The following is a 16139-nucleotide window of genomic DNA, read 5'->3' on the forward strand; positions in this document are numbered from 1 at the left end:
TAAGCTGCAGTTCAGTATCAGGGCCTCCAGTGCAGACATATCCTCGCTGACAAGAGAGGCAGCCTGCCACCCACTCCCCTTTCCAGTTGTTCTGGCTACCCAGACCTGGCAAGGCCTTCTTGTTTTAAGAAGGAACCCAGCTGGCTGCTGCTAATGTGAGACAGTTGTGTGAGAAGGCAGAGCCTGGCTCAGGCTGATCTCAACACCACCGCAGCATCCCCACACAACCTGCACAGGACAGATGTCAAGGAATGAAACTTTCGCTATTCATTGAGTCTTCCATTCCTTGCAGCTAAGAGCTTTCCCATTTGACAGAGCACTGGAGAGAGCACCTGGGCCAGGTCAAGAGTGCCTGGGGTGAGCTGACAACAGGTACCGGTGAGGCAAAGACCCGGCTGCACTGGCTTCTACTCCTGTGCTCTACAGCCAAAGACTTCCACTCCAGATGCTGCAGGGGACTGGGCAGGCAAGGTCAGCCCTGGCTGCACGGGAGGGGAGATAGGTATCCTTCCTTAGAGTTATGGTTTTCTTTTTCTCTACCTTAAGTTCCAAACCAGTTCCTCTCTCTTCCACCTGCAGGTAAATCTTACTCTTTGCAGCAGCAAAAGTGGATTCCGTGTAGGCTGGGTTCCATGCAGAATTCCACTGAAGGGAGAAGCCAACTAGTTCCCAGAGGACCACCTCAAGAGCTCGCTGCACAAACTTGACAAAGAAGTGTAAAGTCAAGTAGGCAGAAGCATTTCCTCTTCCACTGGATCTTCTTGTTCACCTTTGTTGTTTGACTTAGAGACTTAGGTGGGAATTTCTGTGTTCCTGGTTATGCCAGAAGAAAGATTTCTCCAATGTTGTCAGTTTCTGGTCCCTTCTAAGGTCTTCACTCCCTCTTATTTTACACAAAATCCTGCCTCTTTTGATTTAAAATCAGAGCAGCAAAGATCTCCCATTTTCACCCAAGCAAGGTCAAAGAAGAACAAAAAGGTTTTGTGGGGGAACGTGATGCCTACCCAAACAGTAACATAAAGATGGGGACCCTGGCCTGGTGTTGTGGCAGAGCACGTTAAGCTTTTACCTGTGGCACTGGCATTCCATACTGGAGCATTGGCTCACAACCTGGCTGCTCTCCTTCCAATCCAGCTCCCTGCTAATGCTGACCCAAGTTCTTGCGCCCTTCCCATGCACATGGGAGAATACGGACTGAGTTCTAGGTTTCTGGCATTAGCCTGGCCCAGCCTGGACCATTGTGGCCATTTTGGAAGGGAGCCAGTAAATGGAAGCTCTCTCTCTCTCTCTCTGTGTTACTGTCTTTCCAATAAAATAGATCTTAAAAAACAAAGCAAATGCAAAAAAATCAGAAAGGTGGCGACCCAAGAGAGGACCTGTCCACACATGGTTCACACTCAGGTGTCAGATCCCACATACTAGGGTTTACTCTGAAACGTATCCAAACACATGCTATGCAAAACAATCCCAGATTAGCCACATACCCTGAGAATGAGGTGTTTCAATTCATCATCTGACAGAAATGTTGGCTTGTAGTTAGCTTCTGTGTAGGGATTTGTGGCACCTTAGAGGAAAAGAAGAAAAGTTGGCACACTCGATGTTTACCTAATGCCTCACTCCACTTCCCTGCCTCACGCCATCTGGACGGGACCGGTCTCTACCCTGTGGGGCTTTCACCTCATCTCCTCTTTCCGTAACGGAGACAGGGATAACCTGGCTTTGGACAGAATCCTACAGTCCTACAGAGAATTCCACTGAAAAGAGAAACTGCTGCCTACACGAGATTTAAACTTGCTTGTCTTGTTTAAGGGAATACCAAGAAACCCCAGGAGAATTCCAAAAGTCTGCCTCTAAGAGGGAAAGCAGCCGCAGTGCCTCCTGCAGGCATCCCCTCCCCTAGGCCTATGCTGGCTCAAGGGGTGGTCTAGCACTCCCCCAGGTCACCACCACCCATGCGCACAGGAAATCATCCAGCCCCCTCGCCGGGCCCTGGGGAAAGGCACCGTGGAAGGTAGTTAGTGCAAGTCTCTCTTCATCAGGGGTGAGTGTTGGGCACTTGGCAATTCCTTCAGTTAACACAGCACTAACCCCCGGGACTAAAACAGGGCAAGCCTTGGGCTTTAAACTCAGGCTGTCTGTCTGGTGTTTTCCAGAACAACAGCTGAGAAAGATGCCAGTGGCGGAAGACTAGGAATCTGCAGCAGAGTGAGGAGAACAGGGAAGGAATTGAGCCAAATGGATCCACAGCAATCTGAAGCCATGTGGGGAAGGCAGCCGACTGGATGCGCCTGCGACTTGCATGTCAACTTACTCGGTACCTAGCCTACCTACCCATGCCTCTGCTTTTCATCCTAACTTGAGATTTGCCACTTTTTCCCTTCCAATTTTAGTAGAAACTCCTCTATAACAATTTAACTCACTGTCTTTGCTCATTTTTAATGATGTTTTTGAATGATGATCAGAGGTCAAAATCGGCTTATTTCTACAGACCTTGTGCAAGTGTAAAGATACCACTCTTTAATGACGCAGGTCAGAGGTCAGAGTGGGTGTCAGTCTTCCAACTTCTGCCAACAGTCCAAGGCTAGCTATGGAAAGTTCCAGAACAGCATTCACTAAAATGTCTGACACATTTTCCTTATGATCGGGAAAAGCACTTCCACTTTTCAGCCTCTATTTTCTCACCCTCTCCACAACTGGAAAAGAAGGAAACCACTGCTTCCCTCACAAAGAGCCAACCTGGTTGAGGAAAATTTCAGGAAGATGAAAATATCACCCGTGTTCATTTCTGACACTGAAATGCAGCAGGAGCCATTAGCTGGTGACTCATTCTTTGAAGGAATCCTGACAAATTATCCTCTGAAAAAACCCAAACAGCCTTTCGTGTGTCCCTGCTGTGAGGTGGAGTCCAGGGGCACACACAATCCCACAGGATGCGACGTCCTAGGCAGGAAGCCCACTGACAGGCACACATGCAGAGACGTGCAGAGCACTAAGTTTGGGCCTTCTAGGGCTCTGTGACTGCAGAGTTGCATCTCAAGATGCACCTCGGCTCAGTAAACACCTGGCACCAGGGCTGCTGTTGACAAGCACAAACGTACTACATGCAGCTAGGTGCTAGGATGGATTCGAGCTTTGCCTGGACACTCAGGAACATTCTAGCCAAGGAGGGCAACATTGGTGGACAGGATGTGAAGGCCAGCCCAGACCAGGGCCTCACCTCTCAGTGTCTTCATATGCTGGACGGCCATTCTGAGCACGGTCAGCTTGTCCAGTTTCCTGGACATGGCATTACACGTTGGTACCAAAGAAGCCAGTTCATCAATGAAACTGTTCATTTTATCCCGGCGCCTCTTTTCAATCTGACTGTGAGCTTCCCTGCACAACAACGTGAAAGACGATATATCAGGAAATGGAACCGAGTATCAGGGAAATGACAAAAATAAATGAGTTGTAACTTCTCAATATTCCTTGGATAGGACAGATGTAGATTTTGCAGAATGTTATAGACTGGGTGTTTCTACTAACGAAACTCCCCAAAAGCAGTCTCCCTGCCAGGGCAGTTCCCATTTCCTTACGTTCACCTCATTCTTAGCATTGAGGAAGAGAATGTTATAAACTGTCATTCCAAGGAAACTGAATCAGTTTCTTCCCATTGCTTCCACCCCCAGCCTCTGCAAAACTGGATTTAGAGATGGGAGTGGAAGGAGAGAGAAGGGAAGCAGAGGTTTCACAGAGCAGTGTCTGGAGCAGCCACTACGGCCCAGCCCATAGTGGGTTGTCGTGCTCCAAGTGGAGCCCACAGTGTGGCCAGTGGGTGATATCATGTCGTTACATTGTCGGCCTGTCTGAGGCTCCTTGCACTAATGCATGTGGGCCATCTGTGGTTCAGGCGGCACTCTCCAACATGCAGCAGACCCTGCATCTGAACCCCAGAGCTTCCCTGAGGGGTACCGAGGTACAGCAGCAGGTGCTTGGCACCATCTGCAAAAGCTGTCTGCCAGGGGGAAACTTGAGAGGTTGGGCCACCGCTTGGTGCAGCCCCTGGTTCTGTGCATCATGACACAGTCTCAGATAGGTCTGCCACTAATGGCAGGGCAGGCCCCAGAGCCGATGAGAAGAGGTGAGCAGGTGGGACTGGAGGCGGGGGAGGTCCCCTGAGAGGATCTGCTCAGCGGAGCAGAGTGTGTGCTTTGTCCTGCCCTTGTGGAGTGACTCACAGCTCTGAGAAGCATCACTCCAGGGGCACAGCACAGCCCAGACATGGACTCCCTGAAGCAGGCCTCCTCTGTGGGGCCCGGGAATCAGGGAGGAAGAGCCTGCTACAGACTAGGGCAGGGGAACTGGAGGGATTTCCTGCTACCTCCACAGTCTCTGTTAGCTTCAGCATGTTTAGACAGCAAAGGCCGAAGGCCAGCTCCACTTCGAAAAAGCAGAGGGCAAATGGTGATGTCAAGTCAAGACCCACTGCCCTGCTTCCTAAGGACAAGACAGTGCCCAAAATGACCAGTGGCCATGTAGGGACTGAGCACTCGGTGCACTCAGCTGCCCTCCAGGCAGCTGGAACCCAGAGTCTGTGGGTGAAATGGGGTCCAAACTTACCTTGCATTTTTGATCCTGCCTTGGTGCTCTGTGTATTCTAACCTGGGTGGGGAGGGAAGCAAAAGATAAAAATGCGATCCTCTGTATGTGCACGGCCATTACTCACTCCTGTTCTCCTTCTGCCTGACTCTTGTCTGCTCTTGGTGGTTGGCCATACAGGGAAGGGAGGTGGGAGGGAGACAGGCTGGAGCCTGCCAGTTCATGGTCTCCGTGCTTATCTCTGGTTAAGGACATGGGCGTGTAACCATGCAAGAAAATGGCTATGGGGATACAGAAGTTCAAATGACTAGGTTCATGGTACCTTCCATGAGGGTCATCTTTGTCTGTGTCCATGCTTTCTCTGGAAAAACAAGAGAGAATGTGACTGTTAATGAAGATATACAGAATTGCTTGGTGTCATACAGAAATCTCTCTTTCATCCAGAAACCCAACTGTTGGCTCAAGGAGCCTTGGTACTAATTCATGGTGGAGAATAATGAACGTGAAAGCGAAAAATGAATGTGAAAAGCTGAGACAGCTTTCCAGGTTATCAAATGAGAGTTACATACAGTCTCGGTGGAGTTTGGTTATTAATGTCAATTTCACCTTATCTGTTTGAAAATTAAGAATATATAGTGTTGATGGAAACTCTTGCAGCATCCACAACCTCATTCCCTCAGCATTCTGGACAAATGGAGCTTATTCCATTTGCAAAACATATCAAGCATCAAAGACACCCATACACACCTGTCTATTTGGTGGAGAGGGAGAGGAAGGGGAGGAAGGCAACGAGAGCAACAGAGAGATACTGGAGCAGAACCCAGGCTGCATTTCCAAGGCACTGCAACACATGGTCTGGGCTTCAGGACCCGGCAGAAGGGGAGCAGTGGGCCGAGGACCATTCGGCATCCTGCAGTCAAGGTTGTGCATCCCTTGCACAGGCCCCGGAAACACAAGCTTCCTGACAGCCTGAAGCTCAGTGGGAAAAACAGATGGAATGTCCTCGATGTGGGACTTCCAAGTCACCCCAGTTCAGCTCTGCTTCTTCCTGGTGGCCACCAGCCGTCACCTGGGCTTCTCCCCTCTCTCCATCACACAGGTGGGATGAGGACCCTGCTGACAGTGACATCTCCTGGGCACAAACAGGTGCTCCCAGAAGCACTGGGTCACATGGCCGGCAGTCTAGAACAGTCTAGGTGTCTTGGCTTCCTCAGTTCTGAGGTTCTTTCGCCAGTGTCTAAAGTTTAGAGGAAATTGGACAGGATTCTTTAGGAAACAAACTCCAGCCCTACTCCTGCTGCTTCGCAGGGTGGCTACTCTTGAGTTCGGCAGCTCTGCCTGGCTGTTCCGTGTGACCTTGGGATAGTCAGGCTCTAGGGAAAGGCTCCATGGTGGCTTAAACAGCCGACACTCCAGGAATCAGAGAACATTTGCAAACTGGACTCCAACTTGTGGGAAATCGGAAGGGTCTTGTGCAGCAACAAGAAATGGAAAGCCCAGTTCCAGACTGCTGCCATTTGTGAATGTGGAGTCAGTGGCTTGGGGACACACTGCCTGTTCCCACTGCCAGCAGGCAGTTCCTGTTACAAGAGAGCCTCGCTGACCTCATACCCACTATCCTTCCACTAGGTAGCACACTCTTCCTCATCTGGACTAATTTACATGTTGATTCCAGCATCTCCTAGTGGGCAGCTGCCCTCCCGCCACTGTGCTCCCCAAATCCAACTGGTGGACTTCAGCAAAAAGGACATCTGCGGGGGAGGTACACCACCTTGGAGACTTTTCCCCCCCATTAAACAAAAGAAAACCTCTTTAGAGGTCATGTGGGTAAGATCCATGCAGGGGCTTGAACAGACTAAAGCATGCCTTTGAAGACTACCTCATTCCCTAGGTATCTGTATAGATATGGGAGACTTGACTGCAGGCATGGAAATTTACTTACTCAAAAGAAAAGTCATCAAGTCTAAAAAGAAGCAAAAATACTATTTAAGATGACAGGAACATGCTACTTTAGGTCATGTTTCGAGACAATTTCCAGGGTTCCTGCGCTGTTTTCAGAGATGGCCTCTACAAGCACTCACTCCCCAGACACCCACTGAGCACCTGCTACTTGATGTCTTCTTCTCACAGGAGGCCTCAGGCCAAGTCTCCTTGAAATTTCCTGAGACTACACCCACAGCCTCCATCCCCTTGCTCAAAGGAGAGCGGAGGCAGAACGTGGCTTCCAGGCTGTTCATCTTCCCTGGACATGGAACAGTCTGGGGACAGGAGGAAATGAGATCCCACCCCCACAGAGCTGGAGGCATCCCTGGGCTTAAAACCTAGGCAAAGATAAAGGCAACCCCAACCTCATGGTCACCTAGTATTACTGTCCTCCCAGCCCTGCATCTAGTGGCAGCAGCAGCTGGCCCCTGGGTGGCCCACGCCTGTAGGTGGACACTGAGCACTACCTAGGGATGGACGAGCCCTGCAGGCCTTACTGGTAGTCGGTAGAGCTTCCTTTCCGCTTGCGATTGCAGTCCATGCCTCCAGAGCTGAGGGAGCTGGATAGAAGGTCCGGGGGGCCTGGGGACATGAAGTCACTGATGGTGGAAGAAATGTCCATCCTCTGGTCTGCCATGGGAGGCTCTGGAATTATTAGCAGGAGGGTGTTGATTGCAACGGAGTTGGCTTAAGGTATTCACATACCTCATCTCCCACCAAACCACAGGTATATAGAAGCAAGCAAAGGGTAGGATACAGGAAACTGAGGGGCTCCTGTTCAATCTTCCGGAAAAGACACAAAAGCCCCCAGAGGCTGAGCTCCTGCGGCTCAAGCAGCAACAACCCTGTGCTGTCCCCGCTGCACCCAGGGTCCCAGATGCTCGCTGAGGGCCTCAGGTCATCTGCCAGTCGGTACACTTGTGATCGGTGAGATAAATGAATGTGATTTACTGGTTGTCTTCTTCAGTGGAAAAATTTTAAGAAAACAGCCTTCTTCTGAGCCTAAGTCCTGCTTGGGAAGCAGGAGTTCAGGGCCACTCTCTCTCAGGAGCCCCACCTTTTCTGCTAACTGCCCTTCAGGACCCAAGGAAAACCTTGCAGAATGAAGACACTGTAAACGAACCTGCCCAGCTTCCCGAAAACCTGTATTTTGAAAGCAGGAAAGTGAGCCGGACTCCCCAAAGAGGCCACGTACCTTGCAAGGGACTCCAACTTCAAAACTAGGTGAGGAGGTCAGGCCCTGGTGACAGTCAGGGGTCCTGGCTCCGGGTGATCCACCTGGAGCTGTCACTCCCGGCCTCTGGGCCGAAGTTTCCACATCTACAAAACAAGAAGGTGAATGAGAGCTCCTGGTGAACCCTTGAGGACATCTGGGTGTCAATTCTGTACTTTTCTAAGCACTGCTAGAATGAATACCTCTGTGCATTTGTCTCCATGCTCCCCACCCCCACCCCTGCTCTCTCTCTCAGACTATACTACTTAAGAGTGGGACTAGCAGTCAACACTGTGGCACAGTGGATTAACCTGCCATTTGAGAGGCTGAGATCCCCTGTAAGTGTGGGCTTGAGTCCTGACTGCTCGATTATGAATCTAGCTCCCTGCTAATGTGTCTGTTAAGCCAAGAACATGCACCCCTCTACCCATGTGGGAAACCTAGATGCAGTTCCAGGCTTTTGGCTTCTATCAGGACTAGGTTTGGCCATTACTCCAGCTGGGGAGTAAGCCAGAGGATGGATGGAAGATCTCTCTTTTTCTGTTATTTCTGGGGGAGAGAGAGAGAGAGAGGAAGAAAGGAAAGAAGGAAGAAAGAAGGAAGGAAGGAAGACAGAGAGAGAGGAGGGGAGGGAGGGAGGGAGGTGGAGAAGGAGGAAGGGAGGGAGGAAAGAAAGAACAGAAGGAAGGAAGAAAAAGAAAAAGACTGATGGATCAAAGAAACACAAGCTGTATGTTTAGGAATGTATCGAAACACTGTGCTTTGGACAAGTTCCAGTCATTTCTATCCTCAACAAAAAAAAACCCTACCAGTAAGAAGGGAGGGGGAACACACACACACCCCATTATTTTCACTCACAAATACAATTATTACTGATGGTACTTTAGTTCCAGGGACATCTCTCTGCATTCCCTTCTACCCTTGCCCTCGTTTTCTATCATGTCAGCCTCCCACCCCATGTTCACCTAGACACTTGGACATGACTGTCTCGCAACCCTTCCCTCCCCTGGCTGCCGTTTCTCACACACTGCTAGCAACCACTTTCATCCTCTCTTGACAAGCTTCTAACATCTACCCAGTCCTCACCTTCAGCCAGTACCTCCACATCTTACCAGCAAAGAGGCCAGCACCACCCTCCACAGCCTAGCACCCTTCCAATGGGACCCCACAGTCAGCCAAGCCTGGGCTCCGCCTCTCTCGTCTACTGGAAGCCTTAGTACCAATTCAGAACTTTCCAACCCCTTCCCAGTCCCACATCATCCAACTTCCCCATGCTCTAGGATCATTCCCAGCTGGATAAAAACACAAGTTCTGTAACTCCCATCTTGGGAGATGGGAAATATTTTTGAACATCACTTCCCACCAGCTACTTGCCCATTTCTCTGTCTCCAGTTCTTTTCCTCTTAATTTTTGTACCTTGGCTCAGATCAGGTTTTTGTCCCTGCTATTTCAACACAATGCCCCCAGTGAGTTTCCGTGACTTTCCACTTTATGAGCCAAAGGCCAGCTCTCCAGGCCCTAAGTGCCTGGCCCATCTGTGGCATCTGATGGAGCTGGACTACCCTCCTCCTGTCTCTTGACTTCAGAGATGCCACCCTCCATGGTCCTCCTTCCAATTCTTTGGCCACTCCTTTTTTTCGTTCTTTTAGCTGCCTCTGTGCTGCCCTCACCTCTCACTGAGGGTTCTGTGCATGGTCTGTGAGTCCCTTTTCAGTTTAGGATCACCCTGTGGGAGCTCCACACAGATTTACTGCTTCAAGTACCACCTAGATTGGGACCACTGCCAGATGCGCATGCTCAACTACCCTCTTGACGCCTCCCTCTGAAGAGCCAACATAAACCTCAAGCTGAAACTTCCAGAACCGGGAACCTGATGGCTTCTCCATCTGGGAGCAGTACCTCAATCCTGCTCACCGGGCAGGACTCCAACCCGCCTAACTCCTGTCTCCATAACCTTGCACCTGACCCATCAGTAAATCCCATCTACTCAACACTGCACAACAGAATTCAGCCACTTCTTTCCTCTTTTCTCCATTTCCCTGTTCTCAACACTGCACTCAGACTTTCACTAGCGATGTTTCCTTGGCTGTGTAAAAGAATACAGACCTTGCCAACCACCTAAGCCAGTGCCTAATTTTATTTTTTTACACGGTCCTTACCAAGGCATTGATCAACAGTGATTTCCTCTTTACTCACCATGCCCCCTGTCAGGACAGCGGGTGTTTTGCTGAGTGCTTGTACCCCTAGCACCTAGAATACTTCCCAGCACATACTAAGTGATAAGTAGATACTCAACAGGTGATTTTATGTATTGGGAATAGCAATTCTTTGTCTTATACCTTTGAACTTGATTGTAAAAATTCTTCTCGCCCCCAAAATAATTACTAATACTTTTCCAATTTTACTTTTTATTCATACTTTATCTTAGCACTTAAGGGAGTATTTTCTTATTTCCTATCAATGGACAGACTTTTGTCCTAACACCATTTGTCAGGCCATATACTTTGTTAGCAATTGTCTGAAACGCTATCATTGGTTTATCTACTATTTCTGGACTTTGTATTCTGTTCTTTTGCTCTCATTCTTGCCATTCTACCAACCATGCTGTTTTCATGTTGCAGCTTTAGAATCTGTTGCTGCATTCAAGAGAACCAATCATTTGGCTCTTATTACATTTTTTCCCTGTCTTCAGAAATGCCATGGCTATTCTAATTTATCCTTCAGTAACTTATAATGACATAATCACTTTAGAGAGTTTACTGACCTTGTCACTTTACACTCAGAGAAGCAGGGCCAGGGATGCAAGCAGAGCCACCCTTTGGCTCTTGGCCCCACAGAATCCTGGCCCCCTGGGCTGTGTGCCAGACACAGGGTACCCCGGTATCCCCACCCTCTCTTCTGGAGCAGCCAAATGACTGGACATGGTGGAATGCTGTTAAGTGTCAGGGCTCCAGAGAGAAACCACAATTCTGAGAGAAAGGACTGCCATGCGAGCTGTAGCTATGGGGGTAGCGGGAAGGTATTACTCATTCATTACCTGAAGTCACAGTTGTTAAACCTCCAATCCAGCATGTGAGGACTGAGGGACTGCTGGATGTGTTGATCACCTCAAAGCGATGCTCATGCTTTGTAATCTCTTCGCCAGGCAGTCAACTTCTTCCCAAAACCTACGGCAGGAACCATGGGGTGCACAAGTGAGGTCAAGGCAGGCAGCACTGAGTCCCCACGGCAGGGAGGACCACTAGCCAGGCTCTGTCCCCTGGCACCCCGCACTGTGCTCAGTGCCAGGCTCGTGGCCCCCCTCCCACTCCTTCCTAACTCCCACTGCAGATCCACCTGGCAGGAGACATTTTTGTATGAAAACCAGCGCCCTCTGTGCTGCTGCAAAGGAATTTATGGGTGTCTGTAAGCTAGGCTTGTTTCTCCTACCTGGTGAAAGAAGTAAATACCACGCTTTTTGGACAGCCCTGCCATTGTTTTTCATAGATGAACTCGCTCACTCCATGTGGCACACACGGCTGTTTCCCTCTATCACACAGACAGACTGAGGCACAGAGGGCCATAAGCCAGCCAGGGAAAGGTGGGCCTTCCGAAGCCCCTCCCACCACTGCACGCCTCACTCAGCTCTCCCAGGCGAGCCTGGGGACCAGAACCCAGACACCAAGGACCAGCAGAAAACCTGTCTAGAAAACAGCATGCCAGCCAAGCCACCACCTGGGACGAGTGCTGCCACGGAGCCGAACCACTTAAGGGAAACATTTGCGAGCCTCAACTACCCGCAGCTCACACACAGGGAGCACAGAGAAAGCCACTCTGCATGGGGTATGCTGCCGCTCCCTCTCTGACAGCAAGAGGGGCCCCCAGCTACTCTCTCTGACGCAGACTTCCTACCTCCAGGAAGAACTGAACTGAAGAAGAGAAAAAAGCGCCTCCCACCCCCAAGCCGGGTTCTCAGCCCCTGCTCTGAGGCCAAGGCTCGCCTCTTCCATGGAGCCTTCCTAACTTCTGCAGCAAAGGCAGCGTCATTTCCCACTGCATGGGCTAATCCTCCTGTCTCTGGCACACACCATGAGCGACCCTCTGGGGATGGGCCCTGCACAGCTGCTCCTGCCCTGTCACCACACTCCTCTTCACGGTCAGGTTCAGAACCCTCCCCATGGGCACTCACCCATCCTGGGCACCTTGTAGTTCCCAAGCCTCAACATGGGGGGAGTAGCAAGAAAAAGATGCAAAATCCTCAGCCTACGATATGTAATTCTGTCTAAATTTGATTCCCTGTGCGGGTCACATGCTATCCTCCCAGCCCCCAAATTAGCAGCCCGGCATCCACTCTGGACTCCCTCCCTCCCTCTCTCCGCACAGCCCTGGGGGGGGGGGGAGGGGTCAAGCTGCTGCCCACAGTCTCCAGTCCCTGCCTCTCTGCTTAACCACCATCCTCTCCGTCCTCTCCACGGGGGCAGAGAGCACAACTCCTCTTGGCTTGGGACACTTCCCTGCTGCACACTGAGCCTTCCAGACAGAACCCCCCCATTACCTGGCAGGAAACATCAGGCTTCGCTTGGTCTCCAGCCCAAGCCTGCCCATCAGCTGCCCGAAGCTCCAGCCAGACTGCCATAGTGAGGGCTGTAGCAGCTGCCTGGCTGAGCCGGCCTGGGGGCAGGGGCAGGGGCAGCCCTCCCCAGCCCCTAGCCCGAGGCCCAGTGGAGCTCTGCTTTTCTCCCAGGGCCCTCAGGTGGGTTGCACCTGCCCTCCCTGCCGCTGGCAGCTCATACCCAGCGCCTGCTTTCAGGAGTCTCCCCACATGTCCAGGCCCCGGCTTACGGGAGCCTCTCTGTTCCCAGCCCACACCTCACCCCAAGTGCTACCTAGCAAACGTGAAATGAGTGAACAAGTGCACGTCCTTTTTGAGTGTCCCACTTGAATGTAGGCTCTGCTAAGGTCCGTATGAAATGTGTCACCTTCACCACTGTTGCCAGTGAGCACACTTAGGGAAGTAACAAAGGCTAACGTAAATGCGGGCTTGCCCTCTGTCACCAAACAATAACCAGAAGGTCTTTCTTGTGTGCTTCAACAAGGTAAAGAAACTTAACAGCTTCAATTATTTTTGGAAAACTGTTCTCACTTCCAAAAGGTGTGCTTAGACGTAAGAACGATCAATGAAACAACATACAAGTGAAAAAAGCCCACTGTGCTAACCACTGCCAAGAGGGATGTGACCCAGGACAGGTGGTGGGGGCCCCTTGGGGCCGGCCCAGGGACACTCATCTGAGTGGCTCGCAGCAGGGATGACGGCAGCAGGGCCTGGCCTGTGATCCCGCTTGGAGTCTGTGGGTGCGTCCACTTCTGAGCTAGAGATTCCCAAAGTAAGGAGGGAAGACCTGCTGGCTGGCCAGAGTAAGTAAGACCATGAAGGTTGAATGCCAGCTCTTTAAGCAACCCTCGACAGCCCACCTGCAGGAAGCTGCCAAGACCCCCAGCCCCCATCAGGAACTGCTCCCCTTCCTCATGTCCCTGCTCTGGCACCCAGAGGCTACGAGACCAGAGAGTGGAGTCTGGGAGATCACAGCCATGTTCAAAGATAGCTGCCCCTCCGTGTGGGAAGCTTCCACCCTGCGGCCCTAGGACCTGTCCTCATCAACAAGGGTGGCGCTCCAACAGGACATGAAATGCACATCCCTCGCTCTTTATCCCAGGACCGAGAGGCCCCCTTCACAAGGTCCCACGTGGACACTGCTGGGGAGAAAGAAATCCCTTCCATCGAGAGCCACTGTGTCCCCGAGGCTGTGGGCCGTACAAGACACTGGCTTGTGCACTCGCCTAGGACATTCCTGTTTTCGAGTCAAAGCCCCGTGTCCTAGGAATCCCATTTCAGAAAGACCAGGACATGGGTCAGTGTTCTGATGAGGACTGTGGAACGCATCTGCGCCTGGAGCCACATGAGGAGGGACAGGGCCCGGCAGCTCCCCTTCATGGTGATCATTACCCCAGCTTTCCAAGCGAGCAACTAGAGGTTGTACAGACGATGCATATATTGCTACAAATGGCACAGCTAGCAAGCGCACTGAACAGCGAGTGGCTTTTCAGTCTGGCTTCACTGCTGGTGCTTCTAATTACCACACTGCTACGATCCTGCCTCCAAACACCATGTCCAAAGGTAAAACAGAATGATGAAATTGAAATAAGCAACACAAAAACATGCACTCCAGAGGAAGGAATGAGGGGGAAATTTTAAGATGAAATCCTGAATCTGGAAAGCTACAGCAACCGAACAAACAAGTTCTCATGGAGCTTCCTGGCAGCCATGACAAAGATGGAAACACCCAGCCCTCACTGTTTAAGACCAGAAGGTACATCCATGGGGAGGCTCTCTCCAGGGGACCTGAGGGATGCTGTGCCAAAAAGGAAGCCCAGAGGCTGGCACTGGGACATATGCAGTGAAGCCACCACCTGCAATGCCAGCATCCCATATGGGTGCCAGTTCATGCTGTGGCTGCTACACATCCAATTCAGGTCCTGTGAATGGCCTGGGAAAGGCATCCAGGTGGGAGACATGGCTGAAGCTCCTGGCCATTATGGCCACATGGGGAGTCCATCAACAGATGGAAGATCATCACACATCAGCTTTTGTTCTAAGATTTATTTATTATAATTGAAAAGGCTGATTTACAGAGAGAGAAGGACAGAGAGCAAGATTTTCCATCCACTGGTTCACTCCTCTAGTGGCTGCAATGGGTGGAGCTGAGCTGATCTGAAGCCAGGAGCTTCTTACAGGTCTCCCATGCGGGTGCAGGGTCCCAAGGCTCTGGGCCATCCTCTGAAGCTTTCCCAGGCCACAAAGAGTGCTGGATTGGAAGTGGAGCAGCTGGGACTTGAACCAGCACTGATAAGGGATCTGGTACTTTGCAGGGGGAGGATTAGCCAATTAAGCCATTGTGCCCAGGTCAGACATCAGCTTTCAATGATGCGACTTCATTGAAAAACAGCCTGGAAAAACACAAACAACAGTGACCCAATACCACTGACCTGTATCTCCTCAGATTCCCCAGGTTCCCCAGGAGGGGCACCTGCATTGGCATCTCTGCACCTCCACTGCCCATGATGAGCAGGCCTCAGGCACAGAGCATGCGCTCTAAGCACTGCTTTCCTTCTCATGCCCGAAGAGTCCCAGCAGATGGCCCTTAGAGGGCATTCCTTATGACATGGGGTTAACATCAACACCTGCCCAGGGAGTGAGCCTCAGGCTGTCAGTGTGCACATATGGCAGAGACCTGTGAACAGAAGGCTGTCCCCTCTGACCCTCAGTAGGAACACTGAGAGCCTGGGGGAGGGACAGTTTGGTTGCCTTGCTTTGCATCACATGGATGTAGAGAACTGTCCCTGAGAGGGACCACAGACCTAAGGTAGCAGCTGTTTGCACCAGTTATTCAATCCAGCATTTCTAGCCCCCAGGAGAAACCTGGGCAATGTGAAGGGACACTTCAGCAGCCCTTACGTTTGAGAGGCCCCCAGTATAGCTACAGAGATGACATCAAAATACATACACAGCGACATGGCCAGATGCAACAGGCTTGTCATCCATGTGGGCAGCTGCGCACTGTCCAGCATCAGGAGGTACCCAAGTATTGTGGCAGACGTGTCAAGCCATTATGACAAACCTCCAGCAGGTGGCAGTCGAGCATCTTGAGGAGAAAGTGCTTTTTGCCTTGCCCCTCTAGATGTGGGACATACAGGAGGTACAGGAGTAGAACAGAAAACAACAAGCTTATTGACTAATAGAGAGGGGGTGCAGCTATGAAAGGAGAAGGGAGCCTGAAATGTGCTGGCTGTCGGGGCAGGAGGGTGGCCCCTGGTGGCAGCAGGTGTTGGGGGATCCTGGAATCGCACAGAGATTGCAATTGGGCCTATGGGGCTTGGATAGTCAGTAGAGAAGATCTCACAGGGACAAAAGTTGTGTGAATATGGGATGTTCTGAGTTAGAATAAAGTCAGTTTTTATAGTAATGACCCCTAATACTGATGACAGGGACGAGCCCACAAAATCCCAGTTCTGGACAGCTCCTGAGGGTGGCTACAGGGGATCGCAGTACCTAAACAAAGCTCCTCCGAACATCTGAGGGTATGCACCTAGCCCAGCAAAAACAGTGCCAAAGCCTTCTTCAACCTTGTCCACTCTCCTCCCACTGAGGCACAGGAAGGGCAGGAGAACTGGCTGCCACCTCCCTGGGTGTTCTGGGAGTACTCTCAATCCTGGGTATGGACATATAGTCCACTAATGGTACAAAGTAAGGGTAAGGTGGACCAGGATGTGCAGGCAACAGAACAATCACACTGAAGCAGCCAAGCAGGTACACAGCAACTGGAGATTG

At 51.1% G+C, this 16139-nt stretch overlaps 1 protein-coding gene across 8 annotated transcripts in view; it reads right to left on the reverse strand.

Annotated features, from left to right (window-relative positions):
* The window catches only part of BMAL1 (basic helix-loop-helix ARNT like 1), a 107112-nt gene that overhangs the window by 25999 nt on the left and 64974 nt on the right, over positions 1-16139 (reverse strand). For 5 of the 8 annotated variants that reach the window (XM_058663357.1, XM_058663354.1, XM_058663350.1 and 2 more), the window contains 7 exons: positions 10812-10941; positions 7757-7881; positions 7059-7206; positions 4901-4939; positions 4600-4641; positions 3218-3375; positions 1485-1564 (listed from right to left, as the gene is read on the reverse strand). In XM_058663357.1, the coding sequence (XP_058519340.1) occupies positions 1485-1564; positions 3218-3375; positions 4600-4641; positions 4901-4939; positions 7059-7198 (459 nt within the window). In that variant the 5' untranslated portion in view covers positions 7199-7206; positions 7757-7881; positions 10812-10941. Of the gene's footprint in view, positions 1-1484; positions 1565-3217; positions 3376-4599; positions 4642-4900; positions 4940-6240; positions 6330-7058; positions 7207-7756; positions 7882-10811; positions 10942-16139 lie in introns of those variants that run through there. The other 3 variants (XM_058663355.1, XM_058663356.1, XM_036494131.2) reach the window with 2 other exon arrangements.

The sequence above is a fragment of the Ochotona princeps genome, chromosome 4 (genome assembly GCF_030435755.1).
Source record: "Ochotona princeps isolate mOchPri1 chromosome 4, mOchPri1.hap1, whole genome shotgun sequence".
In the NCBI taxonomy this organism is placed as follows: Eukaryota; Metazoa; Chordata; class Mammalia; order Lagomorpha; family Ochotonidae; genus Ochotona; species Ochotona princeps.